The sequence below is a fragment of the Apostichopus japonicus genome, chromosome 19 (genome assembly GCF_037975245.1).
Source record: "Apostichopus japonicus isolate 1M-3 chromosome 19, ASM3797524v1, whole genome shotgun sequence".
Classification (NCBI taxonomy): Eukaryota; Metazoa; Echinodermata; class Holothuroidea; order Aspidochirotida; family Stichopodidae; genus Apostichopus; species Apostichopus japonicus.
The window spans coordinates 2,601,117-2,623,897 of NC_092579.1; the positions used below are offsets into that span (position 1 = coordinate 2,601,117).

The 22,781-nt window shown below is 35.7% G+C and overlaps 1 protein-coding gene across 2 annotated transcripts; it reads right to left on the minus strand.

Moving 5' to 3' along the window:
* Nucleotides 1-16: 16 nt before the first annotated feature.
* On the minus strand, nt 17-21,572 carry LOC139960184 (sorting nexin-8-like). Of its 2 annotated transcripts, none has more exons than XM_071958356.1 (13): nt 21,432-21,572; nt 21,185-21,312; nt 15,739-15,871; nt 15,325-15,518; nt 14,787-14,901; nt 14,466-14,587; nt 13,495-13,575; nt 11,846-11,966; nt 11,007-11,179; nt 10,295-10,363; nt 9,769-9,921; nt 9,108-9,257; nt 17-1,594 (listed from the first exon to the last, which is right to left on the minus strand). In XM_071958356.1, exons 1-13 carry the CDS (start codon nt 21,451-21,453, stop codon nt 1,442-1,444), a joined length of 1,614 nt encoding a protein of 537 aa, XP_071814457.1. In that variant the 5' UTR covers nt 21,454-21,572; the 3' UTR covers nt 17-1,441. The 2 variants fall into 2 exon arrangements, with proteins under 2 accessions (XP_071814457.1, XP_071814459.1); XM_071958358.1 differs by lacking the exon at nt 17-1,594 and adding an exon at nt 3,331-7,813.
* Nucleotides 21,573-22,781: the final 1,209 nt, after the last annotated feature.

The following is a 22,781-nucleotide window of genomic DNA, read 5'->3' on the forward strand; positions in this document are numbered from 1 at the left end:
GACATAGTAAATAAGATGATTTTGATATTAAACTTTATTACTCGGCAGCAAACTTTCAATCAGGCACTTGTCACATCAGAAATGGAGTATTGGAAACATTTATGTTTATCTTGTGCATATCTTTAAAGATGTAAACAGATTCCTTAAAGATAAGAAAAATAACATACTGTTCTGATAAAAGAAAATTAAAAAAAAAAAACAACCTATTATTCTCGTTAAAACTTGTTCTTGAAAAGGGTGAGAAATATAATAACTGTAAATATGTGTTGACCGGAAAACTGATTTTGTACAAAATTTGCTCTCTTTTCATGAACATTACATTCCACAGAATCCAAATGTTACTTTCTTTGTAGCAAGTTTGTTTGTTTGCTTTCATCTGAAAACTTAATATCATATGCAAACTTTGTTTTTGTTTTGTATTTAAGTTACCAGGCTTCAATTGAAATATTTCTTTTCACCACAATCACATCTGAAGACTTAAGCTATTCAAGTTTCATCTTGAAAAATCTTGGAGATTTGCAAAGTAGTGATTATCTTTAAACTGTCTGTGTATATGTGTATTTGTATGTCTGTATTACAATGGTTTACATATTTATATATTATCTTGCCTTCTTTTTTGGTCCATGGTTGATGGTTCTAGTTACTGTAAGTGTAAAGTATTCAGGCTTGATGGGAGGCAGAACTCTCCCAGTAAATCTGGGAGCTAAGAAACAAATTAAATCCAACACAGGTAAGCCTGACTCAGACCAATTCAATCTGTGCAGGAAAGAAAAAATAACAAACCGTAACTCCAGTTAATTAAGCCTAACCAATAAAAGAACTGACCTAGTATCAGAACTCTAACATTACATAATTGTCAGTAAAATAAATGAAAAATTTCAGTGCAACAAAAGCGCATGAACTATCCTGAATACTACAACAAACATTGCCTGTGATTTTAATCTGCATATTGTCGTCAAATAACTAAATCTGAACTATTTATACTTCATTGAAGTATCAACATTGAAGCAACAATGTAAAAGTATTAATGTTGAAGCATCAACATTGAAGCATCAACGTTGGAGCATCAACGTTGGAGCATCAACGTTGCAGAATCAACAATGAAGCCTCAATGTTGAAACATCAACCTTGAAGCATCAATGTTGAAGTTTCAGAAGTGCATTAACTATCCTGAATACTACAACAAACACTGCCTGTGAATTTAACCTGAATATCGTTTACAAATAACCAATTTACTATTTATACTTTGTTGATGTATCACCGTTGTGAAGTATCAATGTTGAAGTTTCAGAAATACATCAACTACCCTGCACACTACAACAAATATCGTTTATACACTATTTGAGCATTTGTATAATACAGAATGGTATTCCCATAACATCTATTACAAAGATACAAATATTTTCTGCATGGCAAGCCTGGCATCCAGAGTGGTAGATGTTTAAGTGAAGAGAAATCCTTGCTCATTGACAGCAGATGAGGGGGTAGTTGGACTTGTCAGAGGAGATGGGATAGGGGTTGGAGGCATCTTCAACTCACGACCAAAGTTCATGGAAGCTGTCTTCTCGCACAGGTCTTGCCAAGTTTTTTCGATCTAGCATACGATAAAACAGAAGAGAAAATTTCAACCTTGATAATAGAGCAACGGTTAAATGTCACAATAATAGCATTTTGCATTTGATCGCGTGGTTGTTGATGCATACCCATAATATATCCAAAAGTGTGGTTGGAATTTATCAACTACAGGTCGCCACCACAGGTCTCCACCTTATTGTCACTCATAGGTAAATTCGTAGTGATTAAGGATACGATTAAGATCCTTACCTGATATTTGTTTGATACTGCATGGAAGTCCGAAGCTGATAACGATATCTGACCCCTAACCCTCACCCCCCCCCCCCCACCACACTCTAAATCTCAAACCTCTGTTTGGATTCCTGATTATAAGCAACTTTGGTCAACATTCATGTACTTTTATACACACATTTTGTCTTATTTCTAATCATTACTTATCAATTCTGCTTGACCACATATTTTTCCCTGAGCTGTCTCTCAGATTGGTGCTAAGTTTCATGAACGTCTCTGCAAAGATTGTATGAGAAGCGTTGTGTGGATTCAAGGCCAGATTAAATATGTGTAATGCAGTTGGAGGATTGCTCAGTCGATTTAAACCAATGGCCTAAACACTATGGGGGAAGTGGGGTGGGGCAACCCATAAGATGTTGAGGGATTTGGTTTCAGCAAATTTATTAAGTTTTAGGAGCTTGGGGATGCAGATCCATTAAGTTATTTTTGTAAAGCAATGATTCTGAAGGTTACATGTGAAAAAGTGGATCTTGGGTCAGTCCTAATGGAAGATCCTGGGCCGAACAATTTACAAACTTCACGGACTGTCCAACTTGGAAACAAGAATGTCTGACTGGCAAAATGATAAAGAATATTGCAGACATAACTTTGCATAACCGGGGGAGAGCAGATTGGAGTATTTAACTTTATGCATGTTCACCATCTTCCAAAATGGGACGTAATAGCATTACTTGATTCAACTTTCGCACAGAAGTAAAATCCGGACAGTCCCAACTGATAACCTCTCATACTATGTCATCTACTGTTATTACGGTCTGAAACGATTATAACAAAATATATTCAATGAATGCCAATGTCACACACTTCACATCTCTGAAAGAATGGATACAATTCATTCATCAAGTTTGTTCCCAAAATCCGCTTCCCCTTAGCCTTTTGAACCCCTCCACTGTCAGGAGCAGAACCACCATTTTGGGGGGGGGGGTGGTTTTGGGGGGGAGGGACTAAGATGTTGTCATCTAGGGAAGGGCTAAGAAGAGGATGCCTATTCACCTTTGAGAAAGTTTGGAAACATGTTTTAAGGTACTTGAATGCGGAATAGTGCTATATTTTGCAACTTTTGAAACAATATTGAGGATTTTTCAACTGTTTAGGTTGTAACGCACATAATTTTTTTTTACAGTACACTAGGATTCTTTGTGATATTCTGTATACCTGTGGGCTGGGAATAGTCCACCTTGATTCTATGCTGGGGATTACAGCCCCCTGAAGGACACATGATTCCCACCTCCTTTCTCATTGTTGCAATAATAGCCTGCCTGGCTAACTGTTCTAAAACTTTTAAACATTTTGATCTGAACAATGGCTATAAAACTTATTTCTTAGTTAAGTGAAAGTCCTTAATACAGAACAGCAGTGAGATCAGAGGGTATTTTCTTTATAACTCTTGACCTGAGGAACTTCTTAATCAACACACAAATTGTCCAAAACCGACACACGTATGAAAGAATACATACAAAACAATTATATTCTTCAGTAAATCTGTGTAATATCCCTTCATATATGTTTAAAATTTATTTACAACTAAATTTAATCCTGTGTTTGATAAAGGTAACACTGTGATGACATCCATAAGAGACTCACAAATATCTCTCTCTTTCATTTAACCCTTCTTTTTTTTTTTAACATATTTTTTTCTCTTGTTTTCATTCTTCATGTACATTAGTTAATACTTTTCAAGCTTATAGTTACCATGGTAACAAAAGAAATCATAATACATAGATCCCAGAGCAAAGCAAAGGAAGGCACAAAGAATATAAGAGCTGCTATGAAAACTGATGAGTTTATATGAAGGATAAAATTTCGGAGACTTCCGCGCTCGAAACTTATCATCAATACCCCGAATACATTTCAGATACTGGTTCTGTTCCAGTAAGGTATATGTAGAAAAGATGTAACATATCATTGGACTGTTTAGGTAGTAAAGAGATACCAGTAGTTGATTTGTCATTAATTCCACAGAACATCATATGACAAAAACAAATTAACACCTAGTTTATACATGTCTGTATAAGTTATTACCTGAAAATTACAACCCCAAATCCTCAACCAGTGCATAGCCAGGAATTTGCCAAGGGAGGGGTGAACCTGTAGGCAAAATATCAGAGCCGTAGATTCTGCATTGAACACTATCTAAGTGTAGCGCCACCATGAGTTGGCGATACGCTACAAGAAAATTTGGGCTGAAATGCCTCCCAGATCGCTGGAAATGGCACTTCCCAGGCCTTGTAAGTTGCATCTAAGCTTGAAATTACTACCGATATTATAAAAACATACAAAAAAATATGCTCAAGGGGGGGCGGTCGCCCCTTTGCCCCCCTTGGCTACGCGCCTACCAACCACACTGAATAATTGACAAGGAAGGCACTGATGATACCTGTCAAAGGATATTCAAGAACAATGCAGACCAGTTTGACACTCTGCAGCTAGACCAGTCTGACAAACAGGTCTGATAACAAGTCTCTTCAGACCACAACCAAATCAATTTCATAACAGCATTGGTTTGACATAAAGCAAAAGGATTTGAAATTTGACAACCTTCCACATAAAATAACTGTAGCAATCATCTTTCCTCCTAAGATACCCAAAATTTCCATACGACATGCTTTCCTTTTCTCAAAAGCAGACATTTTTGCTTTCTCACTGTTGTTTATGTTAATATCATCCAATGCAGACATATTTGCCGTATGGCGCTATGACACATTCAAACAACAGCATGCACTTTGCTGTGACAATGATTACCTTTCATAAAATTTCATCTTATGAAATGAAATTCCATTTGTGATATATGGCAGATTATTAAAAGCTGAAAGATCTTTGGGAGTTCATTCCCCATCACTCTTTTCCAGTCTCTCTGTTTAATACCTTCAAACACAATTTAAACTTGCCTTACTTTCTCTTGCCTTACCTCTCTTTCATTCTGTTTGAGTTAACCTGCTCAGAGCAATACTGACAAGAAAGCTAGTTTCACAACTTATTGAGAAAGGAACTTCAACCAATGGAAACTTCAGCAGTACACTGCAAGTCTACCCTTTCTCATTCCAGAGGCTGATGGCACAATAAACCTTGTAAAATCTTTTGTAGAAACTTTCTCAACTTAGAATTACTAAAACACATAAAACCTTCACCTGAAAACCATAGCATGTTTAAGACTATGGATAAGAATCCCCATATCTGAGAGTTGTACTGTCTTGAAAAACACAACCAGAACACAAAATAAAATATAAAATAAAAACCAACAAGTCATGGCGACAGAATGAGAGATATGATAGACTTAACCCCAAACTGAGCCAAATTCAGGCAACACAAGATCAGGATATCATCTTCCGTTTCGGTGTCAATTAGCTTTGAATATATTGCAATATGAAGTGGACTGGCAGAAAAATAGTCCCATTAATAGCCATTTTTGCGGACTTTGTCCATTTATTTTCTTTTTCCTATTTCCTCAATCCCACCCTTCTACCCCTCCCTCTACCCACTCTGACCCTTTCAGCACAAACTAATATGTAGTGAATAAAGGAAATTATGAATTAGAGGCAACAATCAGCAGCAAACAATTAAAAATAATAAAAAATATTAATGATAAAAATAATGATTTTATCAAAATGTATGATAGATAATGGTCATGGATGGAATGCGAAAAGGGCAATCTTATTTCGTTGTCTTAACTAAGTTTGTTTTTGTCTAAACTAAAGTTGTTGCTGCTGTTTTACCATGCTGCTGCTCAAACTCACGTTGATGTCTAAAATTCTGTTGTCCAAACTTACGTCGTTGTCTAAACTTATGTTAAACTTAGCAACGAAATAAGTTTGCCCTTTTCGCGTTCCATACTCATCTTCTTAAAATGAATTAAAATGTTACATATTATTACTGAATGATTTAGCCTCAAAATCACTGCATAATAAAAAATTTAAAAATATTCCTCTCAGCTTCAATACTAACATCTCTCGGTTAAATGATGCTAAGCCTCTGTCTAGATAGAAAAAGCCTAGACTTTTACAAGAATTTTTATTACTAACTTTCAGGCTCCATTTTGACTGGAATTTATATTAACATAAACAGAGATTTAAATAACATTTTCTCATTCTAGTGATGGTTAGGGTTTCCCCCCTTTTTGTGGTAGTATTTATTGCCCCTCTCACAGGACTCAATGAGTAATAAAAAGGTCTAAAGGTCCTTTCCTTGCCTTCCCCTACCCTATTCTATCTCTACACAAGCCTACCTTCCCTTCAATGCTTTGCAGAATATTATCTTATTTTTTTTATTTTTTTAGAAATCATTATTTATATCTTCCAAGTTGTATTAATATCATGCTATTATTAAGTATTACTTTGCATTGCATATTCAACTTTGGGAGTTCCCAACATGAAGAAACAGCCATTGATGATGTCTAGAAATATAAAGGTCAAGGTATATGTGTAGGGAGTTGGCGGGAAGTGGGGGTAGAATCGCAATGGAAAGCAAAAGAAGAGATTAATGCAACGTTAAATCACTACTGCTAATTTTGAGTTGCATTAAAATTAGAATTTTGCTCATATAGATGCTGGTTAAATGCAGTTAATAGTAAAGTCACAATTCCTGGATTCATTTTATAAAGCTCAGAATTGTAACAAGTTACTCTCTACTGTGTCCATATCAATTACTTCTCTGCCTGGCAACGACATTGTGTGACCTTTCAAAGGACAAGATTCAAAGACTTGTTCAAGTCATTTTACTTTGGAATGATGGGTGACAAAGAGACTTGACTAATTATAACGCTGATGTCACTTCCCTGTAGCAGCCTATAAAAGGAAGTACAAAATGTTCTTGAAAAACTCAAAATCAAAGGTTACTTCAGCTAACTGTGCAAGTTCAACCAGTTAACAGAACGTGATTGATTTAAGCCGAAACTTTAACAAGAGTTGTGGCCATTGTATTGCTGCATTTCCGGATAAGGAATAACAATACATCGTCCATTCTTCTTAATTCAGGGGGTTGGTCCATGATGAAGAGAAAACCTACACTGGTAGTCTCCTACAGTGTTTTTCTTTTCTTTGTTACTATCAGCTACTCATGGGATAATGTAATAATATTCCTGTTTTTTTTCTTGGCTAAGACAATGTTGGATAAAAATAAATCTACTCGGGTAAATAATTTGGGATATCTATCAACAATCCTTGCCCCTCGTGAAGAAGAGCATTCTTGTGTTTAACGCTCTGTGATTTTGATTCAAATGCTTTTTTATTTTTACATGACAGGGAATTTAAACTGGCTTCCATGCCACTTCCCACCAAGGAGCAGACATATTTTCTTTGCTTTATGATATAAATCGACATCTCTGACTTTGGACTTGATGTAAAAATTAACAAGTTTTCTGTTAAAGAGTACAGCTTTCAGCTAAATCTAAACTGGTTGTTCTTTTTGGAGGAATAGGCAATTTTTCTTTTTTTTTGAACAGTGCTATGATTTAAGCTTTATCACAAATCGTCTCTGCATTTCCTACTAGCTCACCGCCACACATCTATCTACCAATCTCCTATAAACTCATTCTTTGGACCAGATTTAACCTGCCCAGCCATCTATCAACCATTCTCTCATTAACTCATTCTTTTAACTAGATTCCTCTCTTTGCCTTTCTTCCAACCTGCCCGACAATCTAATCAACCGTTTCCCCACTAAACGTGACTTGACTCTCTGGTAACCTGACTCATAACTACTGACCACCATTTCTGTGTATATCTGAATAAACCAACAGTCAGTGTTAAAATATCTGAGCAGAGATGACAAGAAGCAGATGCTATGATAGGTTGTTAGTGTTCTGTTGAGATGGTGATGTCATTCTGGCAGTGAGGAGGCCATCACATTAGTAGGAGGACATGCATCACGTGGAGTTAGACTCCGATTCCTCGCTGCTGCTGGTCGGAAGTTTCTCAACTTTGGTGAGCAATTCCTGCCACGTCTCCAGAAGCTGTGAACGTTGAATGAAATGCGTGAAATGGTAATGAAGCAAGGTCCATTGTTAAGATTAGGCATGTAGGAATTATTTTGGTTCTTTATTGGGGGGCTGTGGGTGAGGTTGGTTAAGCGTCCTTAAAAATTATTGATATACTTTGTGCTATTTCAACTTTGTCGTCTGCTTTCTGAAGTCTTACAGCCCTGATCGGACCCAATCAGAGACCTACCAAAACATGGTCTCACTTATTGTCTGTTAAGTTTATGAAACTAAGCAATACAAGGAATAATCAACTCCAATTCAAGGTGTATTTCAATGGCAGTCTATTCTTGACAGTAGACATAGGAGCTTGGTGCCTTTGACTTCCATTTTTAGTTAGTATGCTTGCAAAGATCAATTTTGCTATTGATTTAGGGAATATTATTTGCAATGTTGATTATATTTGCCACTCATTAAATAGCGAGGTTAGCAGGTAATAGCAAGAATAACTGAGTGTGTCGTACCTTCCTTACTACATTTGACAGAGAACGCATAGACAACTCAAGAACAATAAATGTTTCAGGAACTAAAGTTTGGAGACAGATACCACCTGAACATAAGCTGCTGTTGACCTTCTAATCTCACGAGCAAATCTTCTTCTAGTTCTTGAAAGCAAACTTTCTCTACTATCCTATTTTCATCGGGCAATATGATAAGTGGTTATGAAACTTCAACGAGTGGGAACAAAGAGTTAAAACCATAAGAGCTGTACTTGTCTCATGTACAACACCAAAACAATTCTTGAAACGTTTCAGAGTCTAAACAACGTTTTGACGGTCACTTGTGCATAAATGAATAAACATACATGAGAAAGATGACACTTGAAATGACTATAAATCAAGACGGTAAAAAGACCCGAAGTAGTGTTGGCGGACAAAGGTATATTGACATACATCTGACAAACAAACACAGACACACGCAGATGGAATGATGCGATAAACGAGACTAACTGTAGCCATATGGGACTGAACACCGACACTGACTATTAAAATCCGATACTCTGGCACGATTGCATCAATAAGATATTGGACGAACCTTTCTGATTTTTGAGGTTTACATTACTTGGTGAGTTACAGTTTGGAGGGAATAAAGATGAGGCTTTGTGTTCCCTAACTCACCTTTCTTCCATAGCACAGTTTGCTGTCAAACGACGCTGATAATATGCATCATAATAAAAGTATACAAGACCTTCTTCAAGCATTTGACATAATTTAGTACCAGCTTTATGGAATCAGCACCACACGTGACCCTATAATGACCCTAAACTCACCTCTTGGTGTCCTCGTTGTTCACACTTGGCCAGAGCCTGCATGGTGTCTGCTACTATTTGGATGTTGGCGTAGACTAACTGGGTCTCCATCTGAAGGCAGTGCAGCGAGAAGTAATTCCTGTTCTCCATCGTCATAATTTGACTCTCTTGCTGGTATTGAGGAGAGATGGAAACCGACCAAAACTCGTTAGGAGAAGATCGGCATTTAACATGATGGTTATTTTAATTTACATACACACAGCAAAAAACATGGCTTGTTACCCATCAGGCTATCAATTAGATAATGTAGAGAGATACACATATCCTACAACCCCCCACCCCCTGCAATCACTCCCAGTTTATGAAAAATTTATATAATGCTATGGTTGTTCACCAAGTAACAAGGCTGGACAGCTTAAGTAAGCACTATCAGGGACCGTATGAACAAAAACCTAAATATTTGAACTTTCTGGCAAAAACCAAACGGATCCTGAGAGAGACACCCCACAGATATATACAGCGATTCCACACTCGAATAGATACCTTGGGTAGTAGAAGGAAGAGGGAGGTTGACTGGTTGTCACCAGTCACTATAAGAGGGGAGCGTTCACTCCACATGCAGTAGAAAGAGGGTTTAAATTGTTGCTAGGCGACAAAGTGAAGCAGTGAACTAATATCTAACCTCAATTATTCTGGAGGAGAGTTGCTCCACCTCTCCCACGTGTTCGGATCCTTTTATCGTGGCTGTCATTTTCTTTTTCTTGATGTTCGCCATCTTGTTTAAGGCACTCTGGTGGTCTCTCAGAACCCCCTTTTCATGTCTCTCGCAAAGGTCCTGAACAAGAAAGCGAAAAAACAGTTAAGTCTGGAGAAAAATACTCACAACTATAAGGTCTTTTCTACGTAATTATACGAGAGCTTCTGTTTAGATGGATTTTTAATAGTTTCTTGGTTGATTTTGTCACTGTCCATTTCAGCTGCACTTTACTAAATTATTTATTAAGCTGTTTGTAAAGCAATGAGCCCCCTTTAACATTCTCCCCTCACACTTTCAATTCATCCTGACGACTGACCCCACCCCCATACCATTCTTTTCGGTGAAGAAGTACTCCAGCGCATTCAAAGCTGTCATTGGAAGGTACTAAGTCAGTTAATCATACTAGCAAACATTCTTTACACAAGTATTTTAAGTGGACGCTGTTACTTACCTTATATGCTTGAAGTAAGTCTAACTGGAGAGCTAGCCTTTCAACCACAGCATCAAGAGAAAGCTTCGACTAAAAGAGAAAAAAACAGAAGAGCCCACATATTTAAATTAATCAAAGCATAGAACGTTGCAAGTAAATTTATTGAAGAGCATAAAAAGTGTTTCACCGGATATGGGATATGAAGCAGTGGCCACAAAAACCGAGCAAACTACCACACCATATGCTAATGGTAATATAGATGTTCTCTTATATAGGGTAACTTGTCAGAAAGTTACCCGCTTGCACATACTGTGGTAGAAAAGGGATTTGAAGTCAATTTTCACCGCATGACAAAAAACATAAGTACAAGTACTGCCATCACAGATGTTTCAATGGCTTGGGAAAAACACGAGCTAGGACTTGTCCAATTTTCCCGAGAGTCTTCATTAATTAATGCGAATTACCATGTTTAATAAGGCAAACACATTTCTAGACGTTCCCTAATTTAAAGAAGTTGAATAACAAGATATAAAATACACACACACATATATATATAGTTTTGTAGCATTTCACTAATATCATGCAATTTTACTAATATCTGGTCTTCAGATGAAAATTGTAAACTTCAGAAGTGTTACATTACAGAGTAGAGATCTGCATATTTGACCATTCAGCAATTTATAAACTGACCAATCACAGCCAATCTATTGGATCCTCTACCGTTCACACTGACCTGTTGAGCGTATTGTTCTGAAAGCGTTGAAAACTCAGTCGATATCGTTTTTAGGTTGTCTTTAATTTTTGGCCATATCTCATTTTGGCCCATGGCCCATGCGGACACCGGCTGGGGGTCACTGCTGAGAGAATTTAATTCTTTGGCAAATGACAACATACCTCTGGCAGTATCTGAGAAAGAAATTTGAAAATGTTGCACAGTGTAGGTTGTTTCGTGCGTGTAACAAGGAAAGCAGAAGATGAAAAAATAAATAAATAAACAGGCACAAAAAATAAACAACAACAACAGGAAACAACAAAATTTTATATCATAAAGATCTGCAAAATTTTTCTCATGCAAAGCAACACCTGATACAGAAAATGGCAAATTACCAAGTCAAATAAATTGCTACAAACATTCAGATTTAATATTCTGTGTTTTGACTTGACTTAAACCAGCAAAAGTTGAAGTTCATCAGACAACATGCAAACATGATTTTAAAGTCCAGACTTTACCAGTTTATTATAAGTGCTGTACTACCACCCATGCCCCCCCCCCCATGACACCCCTTCCAATGCAGTCCTGTTGCTTGATCAATACCAAGGGCTTGGGTAGTGAAACCTACCACCATTAAATATCTTCATTAAATAGATTTAGTTTTTTTTCTCAAAGCTATAGTATTGGGCTACACAAATTGTCAATATGACATTACAAAACGAAAGGATTTTTTTTTCTTCGTTTTGAGAAAGTGTGCAAAATTTGGCTCTATCCTCCTCCACATATTTTCTAATTATACAATACATAGATTTCCAAAATCTGTAAAAAACAATGAAAAAAACATCCTCTACAAGACTCACCAATTTTTCTTCTGACATCGTTGTCTATTGTTTCTTTTATATGACTCAGACTGTTAAACATCCTTTTGATCTGTTCCTTACTGTTACCAAACTGAATCTGGGTATCCATGGGAACCAATTCCTACATACAAAAGGAAAAAAAGGAAATCGACACAGGTGTGTCATAATCACTCTCACCTTGTCTTTGGTGCAATTAACAAGAACACCCACAAGCCTGAAGAGAACTATACACTTGTCAGAGATGACAAAAATCATTTGGTTTATTAAAAGTAATCAGTAATGTCATCAAATTTAGAAAACACTAAACATTGGTAAAAATTTTCAAAAAATACTTTTCTGGAGTTTTTTGGACATCCAAATTTGCCCAGACAATGAGTCATTACTTGTTGGAGTTTAAACATGAGTGACCATTACTCTAATTTCTAGCATATTTTGGGATAATGTTTATTTTGTCTTTTTTGAAGCATAGACAGAAAACTATGAAACAAAGGGTGAAGGTCTTTTCTTTGTTGAAAAATGGTATAAATGTGATTGAAAACTCAGAAAATGTTATACCAAGCAAAAGAATCAATTTCACTCTCTATAACTTACTGCATATCTCCACATTTTTTTGAAGTCATATCAAGTTTAGTACATCTTCCATCAAAATACAGCAAATACCTGTGCTTTCCAAATGGTGGAAAACATGGATCAATTCACAGTCAAACTTCATCAGAAAATAATTTCAGAGATTTGCTCAAGAAAGGCCAGCATTGCTGAACACATTACACTCAGTAATGTATGTTTCCTTGGGCATACTGTCGCATACCAGTTCTCCAAGAGTGGCAATTTTCATTAATGACTTTCAGGAAATCTTTCTGCTTATTTTCATGGCAACCTTGACTATCTTTCATGACAGCTTTTTGTGTTTGGTGGGCTATTTCACAAAACCTCTTGGGTATTTATAATAAACAAAAATCACTACATGGTTCTGATGCTTCTCAATATGCAACTAACAATACAAACAAGCCAAATATGAAAAAATACAAATGTGTAGTTGTCAAAACATGGCCAGTTTAAGGTTTTAACATTATGCCCCGTCCACTCGTTTATAATATGCATGACATTACTTCTAAAGACAACACCCCATATATGACATGAATCCAACATATACGTTCCTGAGATATATCGTGTTTGCAATCTAGGTGTAACACATGTACACACACCTATACAACATCATGACCGAATAGGTTCCTGATACTGTTAGCATTAGAACCAAGAATGTTTCATCACAGCGCGGCAATGAGTAAGCAATCAATGATTCTGTTTGCTTATTATTTCCATTACCCATACACTTTTCAGAGTTCAAGTTTTTCCCCACTGTTTGGAATGAAACCTTATTTGTCTAGGCAACAAATGACATAATTGTTGTAGAAGGTTTACTACTGATTTAAAGGTTTTGTGAACAGGCTGGTGTACAGCCGAGTAATTTTATGATATGTTCCTCGAAAAACCTCAAGGATATATTTGTTTATCTGACAAGAACTTTGACCCCATCAGACCAATAAACGACCCTTGATATCAGCCATGCATAATGCTAACAGTCTTCACCATCTACACTGTAAAATAACAAATACACAGAATAGCAGGAACAGTGTTGGTGTTATTACCTTGGACTGTCCAGCCAACGGACTGGTCACAAATTCATCCGGTAAATTCCTAAACTGTTCCTTTATTTTATTCTGCATATCCTACAAAAATGAAAAGGAAAAAGGGAAAGAAAGAAAGAAAAAACCAATCTCAAATATTAATACCATCCTCTGAGCTCTTAATAATATATACATAACCTTTGGACAGTAAAGAGATCATTAAGCACAAACTCTTTTCAGCATTTGCAGAAACGACATATGATATCGGCCAATCAATCAATTTAAGATCTACATGATCATACATGGAAGCTGTACTCAGTGGTACACAGAACTGTGCAGAGTTTGCATTAGTCTGTATTAGATTCCTTAGATGATTTTCTAGCTGATCTAAAAATCCTCCTCCAAAGAATTCTCCAATGTCTCACACCTCAAAGTCACATTTGCGGTTTTAGTTATCTTCAAATTTACAAACATTTAACGAAACAAGACAGTATTAAGGTTATACAGGATGCCACGGTAAAGCCACTAGTTGCTTTGACTCTCTCCAGACTCTCTCTCTCAATATATTAAACAGCTGTTATGGGGAATTAACGGACAACACACTCACATTTACGATAGTCTTGTAAGTGTATCTGATTGCATGAGAAACTACGGTACATACTGTATGCAACCAGTCGCTATAATAACGAAAATATACTTTACTTTTCGATAGATCTGAGGCATTGACATTTTTCTTGGCACAGATGCAGACATATTTTTTAATATATAATAAGTTGATATATAATAAGAAGATGATAAATAATAAATTGCATAATTATGCATTAATGTTAAAGGGCACCTGAAAATAATAGCTCACCTCCCCTTTTCCTCCCCTCTCCTCTCCCTCATCAGCTCTTAAAAGCTATACAAAAAGCTAAAGCCTATCTGAAAGCTATACTTAAAAAAGTCATGACCGACAGACGAAGCAACACAACATTATAAATTGGACTTACCGAACCAGAATACGTGAGGAAATAACGGTTAATTTCACTTTCATGGAATGATGGATGCCTGACCACTAACGTCAGGAAACGGTGGAGAGCTTTTCTCCTGTTCTCAATGAATTCCTTGTTAGCTGTCAAGAGAAAGGTCAAAGGTCAACAAAGTTGTTTTGAAACTGCTTGTTATGTAATTGTTCAATTTTTTTTGGTTTTGGCATTTTCCGCCCCTGATGTTTTCCCTTCACAATCACACTTCACAAAAATTTATAAGAAAATTTTGTCGAACTATAACTATTATTATCATGGAATATTATATATATATTTCAAGATTACCTCCTATCTTCTTCGGGGGAAGAGGGGGCACCATCCTGTACGGGAACCTGAGCAGGAGCGTTTCGCTGAACGCAAGAAAGTCATTATACCTCCTGGCAACGCTGGATTTATAGAACTGATAAAACAATAAGGGGAAAAAAACATAACAAAATTATAATTCCATAATCAATTATTCCCTAATTTTCTTAAAAGTGGAATTTCTTTTCACTTCCTTTCTTAGTCTTAAACGTTTAACCTAAAAAGGAGATTATTTTTCAAATCACAGCACTTCTGACAACCTGTTTTACATGAATACAAACCACTTAGCTTTCTTACATATGTATCTCAGAAGAATAAAACAAAAGGATAAACATAATCAAATTTCTGTTCAAAGCATGCGAGGTAACTTAGAGAAGTCACATATGTCACTCTCTTTGTCCTTCTACTGCTTGACTCATTTCCGAAACTTGTCGATAAGAAAATCTCTGAAATAATTTTATGCTACCATCTTTTAGTAAGATCAAATAATAGGGACTATTTGTGTAGTTGGGATGCTCACATCACTTTTGACTTCATATTCTACATGCTTCAATAACAGCCCTTTCTTCTCTGGGACCAGATTCACTGTAACACTATCTAACTTTTGAAGCTGTGTGAAGTTGAGACTCAGTAAGTTTGGCGCCCTCTCTCGTCGAATTTTGGAGCTTAAAGTTCTCAAGTCTGACAGATCTCCAAGAGATGGCTTCGGTAGTTCTGGAAAAATAAAAGGAAAAAAATATGCAAAGTATGAAAATAAACAAATATATAGTAATATAAATCGTCACAATTTTTCACGGATCAGTGATTTTTATTTCGCTTTTTTCCCTAAAATGCGAAAGATTTGAAAATTTGGAATACGTTCGATATTGAAAGAGCAGAATAGCGATATGCATTAGATTGCTTTGTTAATGGAACAATCATGAATTTTTCAAACCTTGTCCAGCAAATCCATCCAGGAGTTTGTCATTTACAGTTTTCCCCTGCTGGGCTAAGGCTGTCAGTGCTAACGCTTTGTACAACCCATTTCTCGTCAAGTATCCTTGTTTAGTGTCAACAGCATTCCAGATCTACGAGGAGAAGAGAACCTAGAATCAGTATAAACTTAAAATTGTACGATATATAGCAAACAGTACATCATCCACATACATGAAAAATTTCCTACCAAATTCCAAACTTTAAACCAGTCATTGCTGTCTTGATTTACAGTACAACAACAGAAAGTGTACAAATATTTTACATTGACTTTGTATGAATTTTTTTGCAAACGTGGTAAGGGATTTGACGATAATACCTAGACTATTTTTTTTTTTAAGAAACCTGCTTGACAGATATATCACACTTTAGCAACCAATATACCCTCCCATCTCCAACTACAATGTCACTTTTATCACAAAAATACTTATATATTTAATGACAAAATAATGAAAACTCTCTGTGCCATTATGATGTCATACAACATTTGGATAAAAGCCTTTCTGATATGTCTTTTAAACCTTGGTTTTCTCTCAAACGTTTTTTCCTTCTTTCTATTTGTGAATTAAAAAACATTTCTGCTAAATAAGATTTATGATTAATTAGAATTATTCACTTTAATGGAAATACAGAGATTTTCTATACAATTATATATACCATATATACAATATATATATATATATATATATATATATATGCTCGGGTTCGGATCTTGATTTTCCAACTCATTAAGATTTTCATATATATATTTATATATAAATATATATATATATATATATATATATATATATATATATATACCATAACTATATATCCTGTACTATATCCTGCCTGTACTATCTATATCCTGTACATACATGTATCTTATTTAAGTCACTGATCATTGGACACAGCATTGTTACAACCCATTGTTGAGAATCACCTATAAATTCACCATATTTCTTATCTCACCCATTAACCTTAATATGTAACACAGTTGATGCTATGTATAACCTCTTCCACTTCGCTTCACCATTCGGACCGATCAAGTTAATGCAAAAAAAGTACATTTTCATTTTCATATCACTGTCATTATCCAGCATTGTCTTTTTGTTGTTTCATTGTTAAAAAGAGTGTATTTTACTACATTGTAACCTATAGATACACTGAACATACTGTCTTGCTAACGTGTGTACATGTCTTACAATGTAGACTGCCTTAATGTGTACTAACGACTACAGTCACTCAATAACAGGTTCATGCTAATGTACTGTATACAAGGCAATGCTTTCTGTAAACTTGAATAGACACTAACAGCTGGTTTAACAATCAAGCAGTCCCAAAGGCTTTATGTATTGTTCTATTAGAGAATATGAATTTAAGTTTGTGATTTTGGTGGTGTATGTTTGTTCACAAGGGAACAAATAGGAAGTTCCTCATACATATTTCACACTTAATCATCAAAATAAGGATATTCTGGAAGGAAAGTTCTTGCTAACAATTATTTCACAATTCTTCTCCCTTTCTTCAAATTTGATAATATCTGGAGACTAGAGTTAAGTAACGGATAATTATTTTGGAGTACTTCAATATCTCTTCCATATGATATTATGTATTGAGTATGGTACTACAGTCATACTATGAAAAATTCAACATAAAACCCATGCAGCTTTGAAGATGACCTACCTCCAAGCTTACAAGAAATTTCTGTTTTTAAAATGTTTAATTAGATCAGCACCCGTGTCACGAAACACTTCCCGTTTCAATTTTGTGTCTCATAAAGGCTTGAAATTACCACTGAAAATGTGGCTGTGTATGACTATGAAGCCAAGAGAACTACTTGTGTGATATACTTGCTATTTTTGTTTCAGTAAAGAAACTTGGGTGTGGAACACTGTGCACTTTATCATACACAAGTATTTAAAACACCAGAGTGACAATAGAGACACTTTTGATAAACAGAACTGTTGATCTGAATATACAGGAATTAAAATATCATCTTGCCAACTTGTAATTCAATTTTCTTTCATTTTTTAAGTGATATTATAAATCACATACTTATATTTCTCGTAATTTCGATCGAATGCTTAAACTGTCTTTTTTCAATATGGCTCAATTTCATAACAGTGTTGTCAAAACTTCAGCCTTCCGGTCGGGTCAGCAAACTTTCTTTATGAGGCCAAAAGTTGCAAAACATGAAAAAATTCAGTCAAACTTTTTGGCTCCAATTTCAAGCAAAACTAGCAAGATTCATAAAAAAATAAAAATAGAATATCTACTTTATGACAGTCTCTGTCTGCAAACCTAAGATCTAAAATTCTGTTACTATGATTTCCTTTATGCATTGTCATCTTTTTTCAAGTTCACTCCATTTTTTTTAAGTTTTAAACATTTCCTGTTAAAAAAAGGGCCACTAGAAGTGGAACAAGCACTTAAGAGGTAGTACTTCCTATCGGAACTTGTTGTATATCTATAAGCTGGTATCTAAGTTTGGCTGTATGTGATATTTGGCAGGTTCAATATGATGCAGTGATACCATGTTTCATTGTTTTTATCATTTTACATGTACGAACAGCTGGTAAAGTTAGAGCGTGGTGGTCTGTCAAATGAAAAGGCAATGGAATTGCGATCTAACGATTGTAGGCTCAGTCCTGGCTAGATCATAACACTGTGCCCTTGGGCACAGTGTTATGGAAACGATAAATCACCCAGATTCAACCACAACTTTCCTCCATACTGCCACCAAGGGTCTACTTTTGCATTTCCTGCATAATTTCAAGCCAAAACATGCATACATATATGCAACAATGAATAGCTTATATTGATAAACTGTCATTAGTATGATCCCTACAAAGGCAAAGAACTCAAATTACAGTTTGAATGGTCAAATGCTGATTTCAAAAGATCAGTTGTCCCTAATTTCCTGAAATATCACATCTGATAAGGTTTCAAACAGGAAAAGACTGCCATAACAACATTGCTGGCATAGCTGTATATAACAATAACACCCAGTGATATTGTAGTACAGTTAGTACTGTGTGTGTTCTTGGGAGATCTTACACTACACTGCATTGGTGGAGCTGAGTTAGAACTTCCATCCAGGCTGTTATCTTTCCTTTGAATTTATTTCTTCATAAAATAAAAACAACAACTTGGATGAAGTTCATCCATGATTCTATTTTCTTCCGAGTGAAGAGTAATCAAGTGAAACCCCCAAATTTGCCAGGTTGCCAGACCCATCTAAACCACTTCAAAATTGGAATCCATCATCATATGAATATACAATTGTAGGAATATTATTAACTTCACATAGCCATGTTAGAGAATTAACAGTACACACAGATGGAAGCAAGTGTAGTGTTCAATGTTGAGAAGTTTGGTGGTGATAGGGAGTAGCTTGTACATAGACAAACTTGGAGCAAGGAGAGCTGTCATTGATAACAGCTCCTTGCCAAGAGCAGGAAGCAGGGCACAGACTTTAATATATATGACCTGCTACTGTACACTGTCAAAAATGGTCAATCACTTCTACACAGGACATACATCAGAGTTTAAGATAATAAAACTTTAGGGACAAAACTAAAATTAATAATACAGAAGTTAGTCCAATTTTGTTCCAGTGGTAGGAAATGAAAAACAGGATAACAGAGAACTCCAGACGTCAAAGGAATTTTAAGATGAAGCTGAAATATTGTAAAACTGTGAATTAATAAAGTACTGCTCACACAAAGACATCTTTAAAGGCCTCTTCAAACATTTTAGTTAAGAAATTCATTAACATGACAAACACAAATGATTTATATACTGATAAGGTGATCATTCAATTTAATATTGTTTTAAACAACTTTGAAAATGTTGTAGAAATTAATAATAATCAGCTTTCCTAACAATTAAAATTCAGGTCTTTACTTCCAGAAGCACAAAGGAAATTTGATTAACTTGAAGACAGTTTGTACTTTGATTGTGTAGCCTAACAAGCAAGAACATCTTTGATGTTTTATATTGTAATGGAAATCACTTGAACTTTGATCGCAACCACTGAAGTCAACAAATAAATGATATAAGATTCAAAGTAAGAGGAACCGATGTAGATTTTATTAATTGTGACAAATTTCCTTAAAGACAGAATATAAACAAATTAATAGTCATTCTGGAAGGAGGTGTTTCTTTGTTTAATAAGCTAAATTTCAAGCTAATCTACACAGAGCACTAATAGTGTATGAATTTGTGTAGCCAGTTTTCTGTCTGATGTTTTGACTTATTGCATTGGATATACACAACCCAAGATATTACAAGCACATAATTAGACCATGCAGGATCTCAAACTAAAATATTTTATGCTTATTATGGCAAGCTAGTTTATTTTATCCAGAGCAATTCACTGACCTGATTAGATGTTGTCCAAATAAAAATTCATCATGGGAAAAAAAAAGAAAAAAATTATGTTGAGTTTTCAGCCAACCAATGCTGCCAAATGATGTAATTGCAACTCTATCATCATTCAAAATAATGGCATATAATAGGTCAGACATACACAGTCTAACAGAGGCTAGGCTAGGTAGTTAGGAATGTGTGAAAATCACTTTCTGTACCCACAGGCACTCCTTATGTATGCCACACAATATAACCTTACAGAAATGTTAAGACTCAGAAGCTTGACGTGATATAGTTTGTCGGTACTTGTGTGCCAGCTCCTTTCCTTTTCTTTAAATACAAATGCTGTATGACTAGGGAATACGTTGGAAGTACCTTTGGCTGCATCTACCATGTAGACTTAATAGGTGAGAAATCAATATAAATCATGTAGGAACATGTCAATAACAAAATATTCCAAGTATTGACTTCATAAACATCCATTTATGATGCAGGAGCCTTTTCACAGATGATGATAAGCAACAAACTGACATTTCAAGATTGTTCTACTGTATTTGTCATTGTGTTGCCACTCATGCCAGGCATTGAAAACTTTGCAAATTGTTCCAGGCATTTTGCACCCCTTAATCTAGCCGAGTTTGCAGTTTTCATCTTCAAATTTAGATGTACAGTTCTTTGAGATTTACTTTGTTTTCTTCTTGCATGAATTTGGTTGAAATTGCACAACATATTAACAGTATTATGTCTTCTGTGTCCTGATACAGATTCGCTGAGATGTTTACCAAAACACTGATCGAAATGGTAAACATAATTGATCGTTGGACCTGTTGAAACCCCGTGCACCTAACCTACTGTAGGACTGGAGAACCTTCTGTAGCCTATACAGTTAGGATATATAGGCCTATGTACGCTATTTCAATGTGTACTGTTTCTTGGGTGAATGTTTCTAGGCTAGGCCTAGTCCTCCTGCTAAATATAATTGCAACTTGAAAATGAGTCAAAATTAAAGGTCTACGGTGATACAGTTTTAATAAGCATTCAAGTTCAGACAATACCTCACTCAAAGTCTGTTTCGGCAAGCTCGATTTCGTCAATATCTTAACGATGACATCCCTATCAATCCTACTCTCTTGATTTGGACATACGATATCATAGACCTCTCTGTAGTACGGCGGCACAGCTCCTGTGGATGGTAAAAACATGTCAAAGACAGTATTTGACATCCATGCTGACGCAACTCATATACAAAACATGGTCAAGACTTCGTAAATGGGAAATAAACATGTCACATCTGAGACTTACCTGAAGTTAACTCGTCCGCCATCGTACCACCATGTAGCTGAATGTATACCTGTACTAGGCATGTACGTGTGTATATATGCACTAAAGCTGAGCTGTTCGATGGGAGGTTGCTGTATCTGCGACCTTTGACCTACAAAAATCAGTAGGCGGGGCGGGTGAAAGACAGAAAACGGAAACCCCTGCCTCACATCGGTAGGGAGCGCACGACCCTTCTGGAAAGCCGTTTCATAAATAATCCGGAATTTTATATACCTCACTTAAAGTTGAGATATCTCAAACTTTAAATCAGATAGCACAAATTCTAATCTACGATGAGTTGAATTCTATGTAAGTTATCTGAAATCATCAACAATTGCAGATATCAGAAGTTTTAAGTAAGATATTAAAACTTTTTGAGATAGCCAAAAGCTGAAGTTCCAGTGCCACTTGCAACATGGGCTTCAACATCAGCATGACAGTCCCAAGTTGGAAGTGTCTTAGACCTTCATTTGTTTGCATGGGGGAGGGGTAGGGGGGGGGTTGAAAAGTGAGGTGCTCTGCAGTGAGTCACCAAACAGCTATCCAATTTGGTTTATCATTGTGAAGGATGAGGGGAGGTGTGTTGCATGAGACAGTAGCAGGATCTAGTCTAGTATCCACAATTTTCAAAAGGAGAGTTTGGCAACTTCTGTTTCCCCCTCACTTGCTTGCACAGAAATTTCATTTGTGTCCTCACATGTCTGTCTGAATACAAACCTTTTTGTGTCAATATCCTGTCATCGGCTCCGGCCGTTAATGTACTAGGATATTGTCAACTATACTAAAGGTATCTTCTTTATCCAAGGATGACAGTATTCACTGCAGCTGTGTCAGCTATACTTATTGTTACATAGGATAGCTCTTTTTATATTATTTAATTTTCGTTTTGAAGTTTTGTTTCCTTTCACCAATTTCTCTCCAGTATATTTATATATTTATTATATTCAAATGGTAATACTTTCTATAAGCATCGCACTTCTGTTTGTCTCCATTTCCATGCATTTGTATAGCCTTAACATTGTATATCAATTATCATGATGAATGTTTTTACTTTCTTTGTAACTGTCTCTCTAGATTGTATTGTAAATCAAAATATTCGTTTATACTTTGTTAAACATTCATGTACTGTACAAAATTGCTGGAAATTAATTGTTGTCATTGTCTTGATCAGTGCCTGTGACATTGATCCATTTGATTCTACTCAGGCAGCTTGCATTTAACCCTTTTGGATTGTTAAAATCATGATACATGTGCCAGTATTTGGTAATTATTTTAATTCTTTAGTAAGCTTGATCCTTAAAAGATAAATCTCTACTGAAAGTAGCATCACTT

What these genes read in the sequence shown, in the direction of transcription:
- LOC139960184 (XM_071958356.1), bottom strand. Translation starts at nt 21,453, where the DNA reads ATGGCGGACGAGTTAACTTCAG. An exon ending in CAGAACAATACGCTCAACAG is followed by an intron (nt 10,364 to 11,006) that starts GTCAGTGTGAAC and finishes TTTCTCTTTTAG; the next exon opens with TCGAAGCTTTCTCTTGATGC. An exon ending in TCTCCTCCAGAATAATTGAG is followed by an intron (nt 9,258 to 9,768) that starts GTTAGATATTAG and finishes CCTCAATACCAG; the next exon opens with CAAGAGAGTCAAATTATGAC.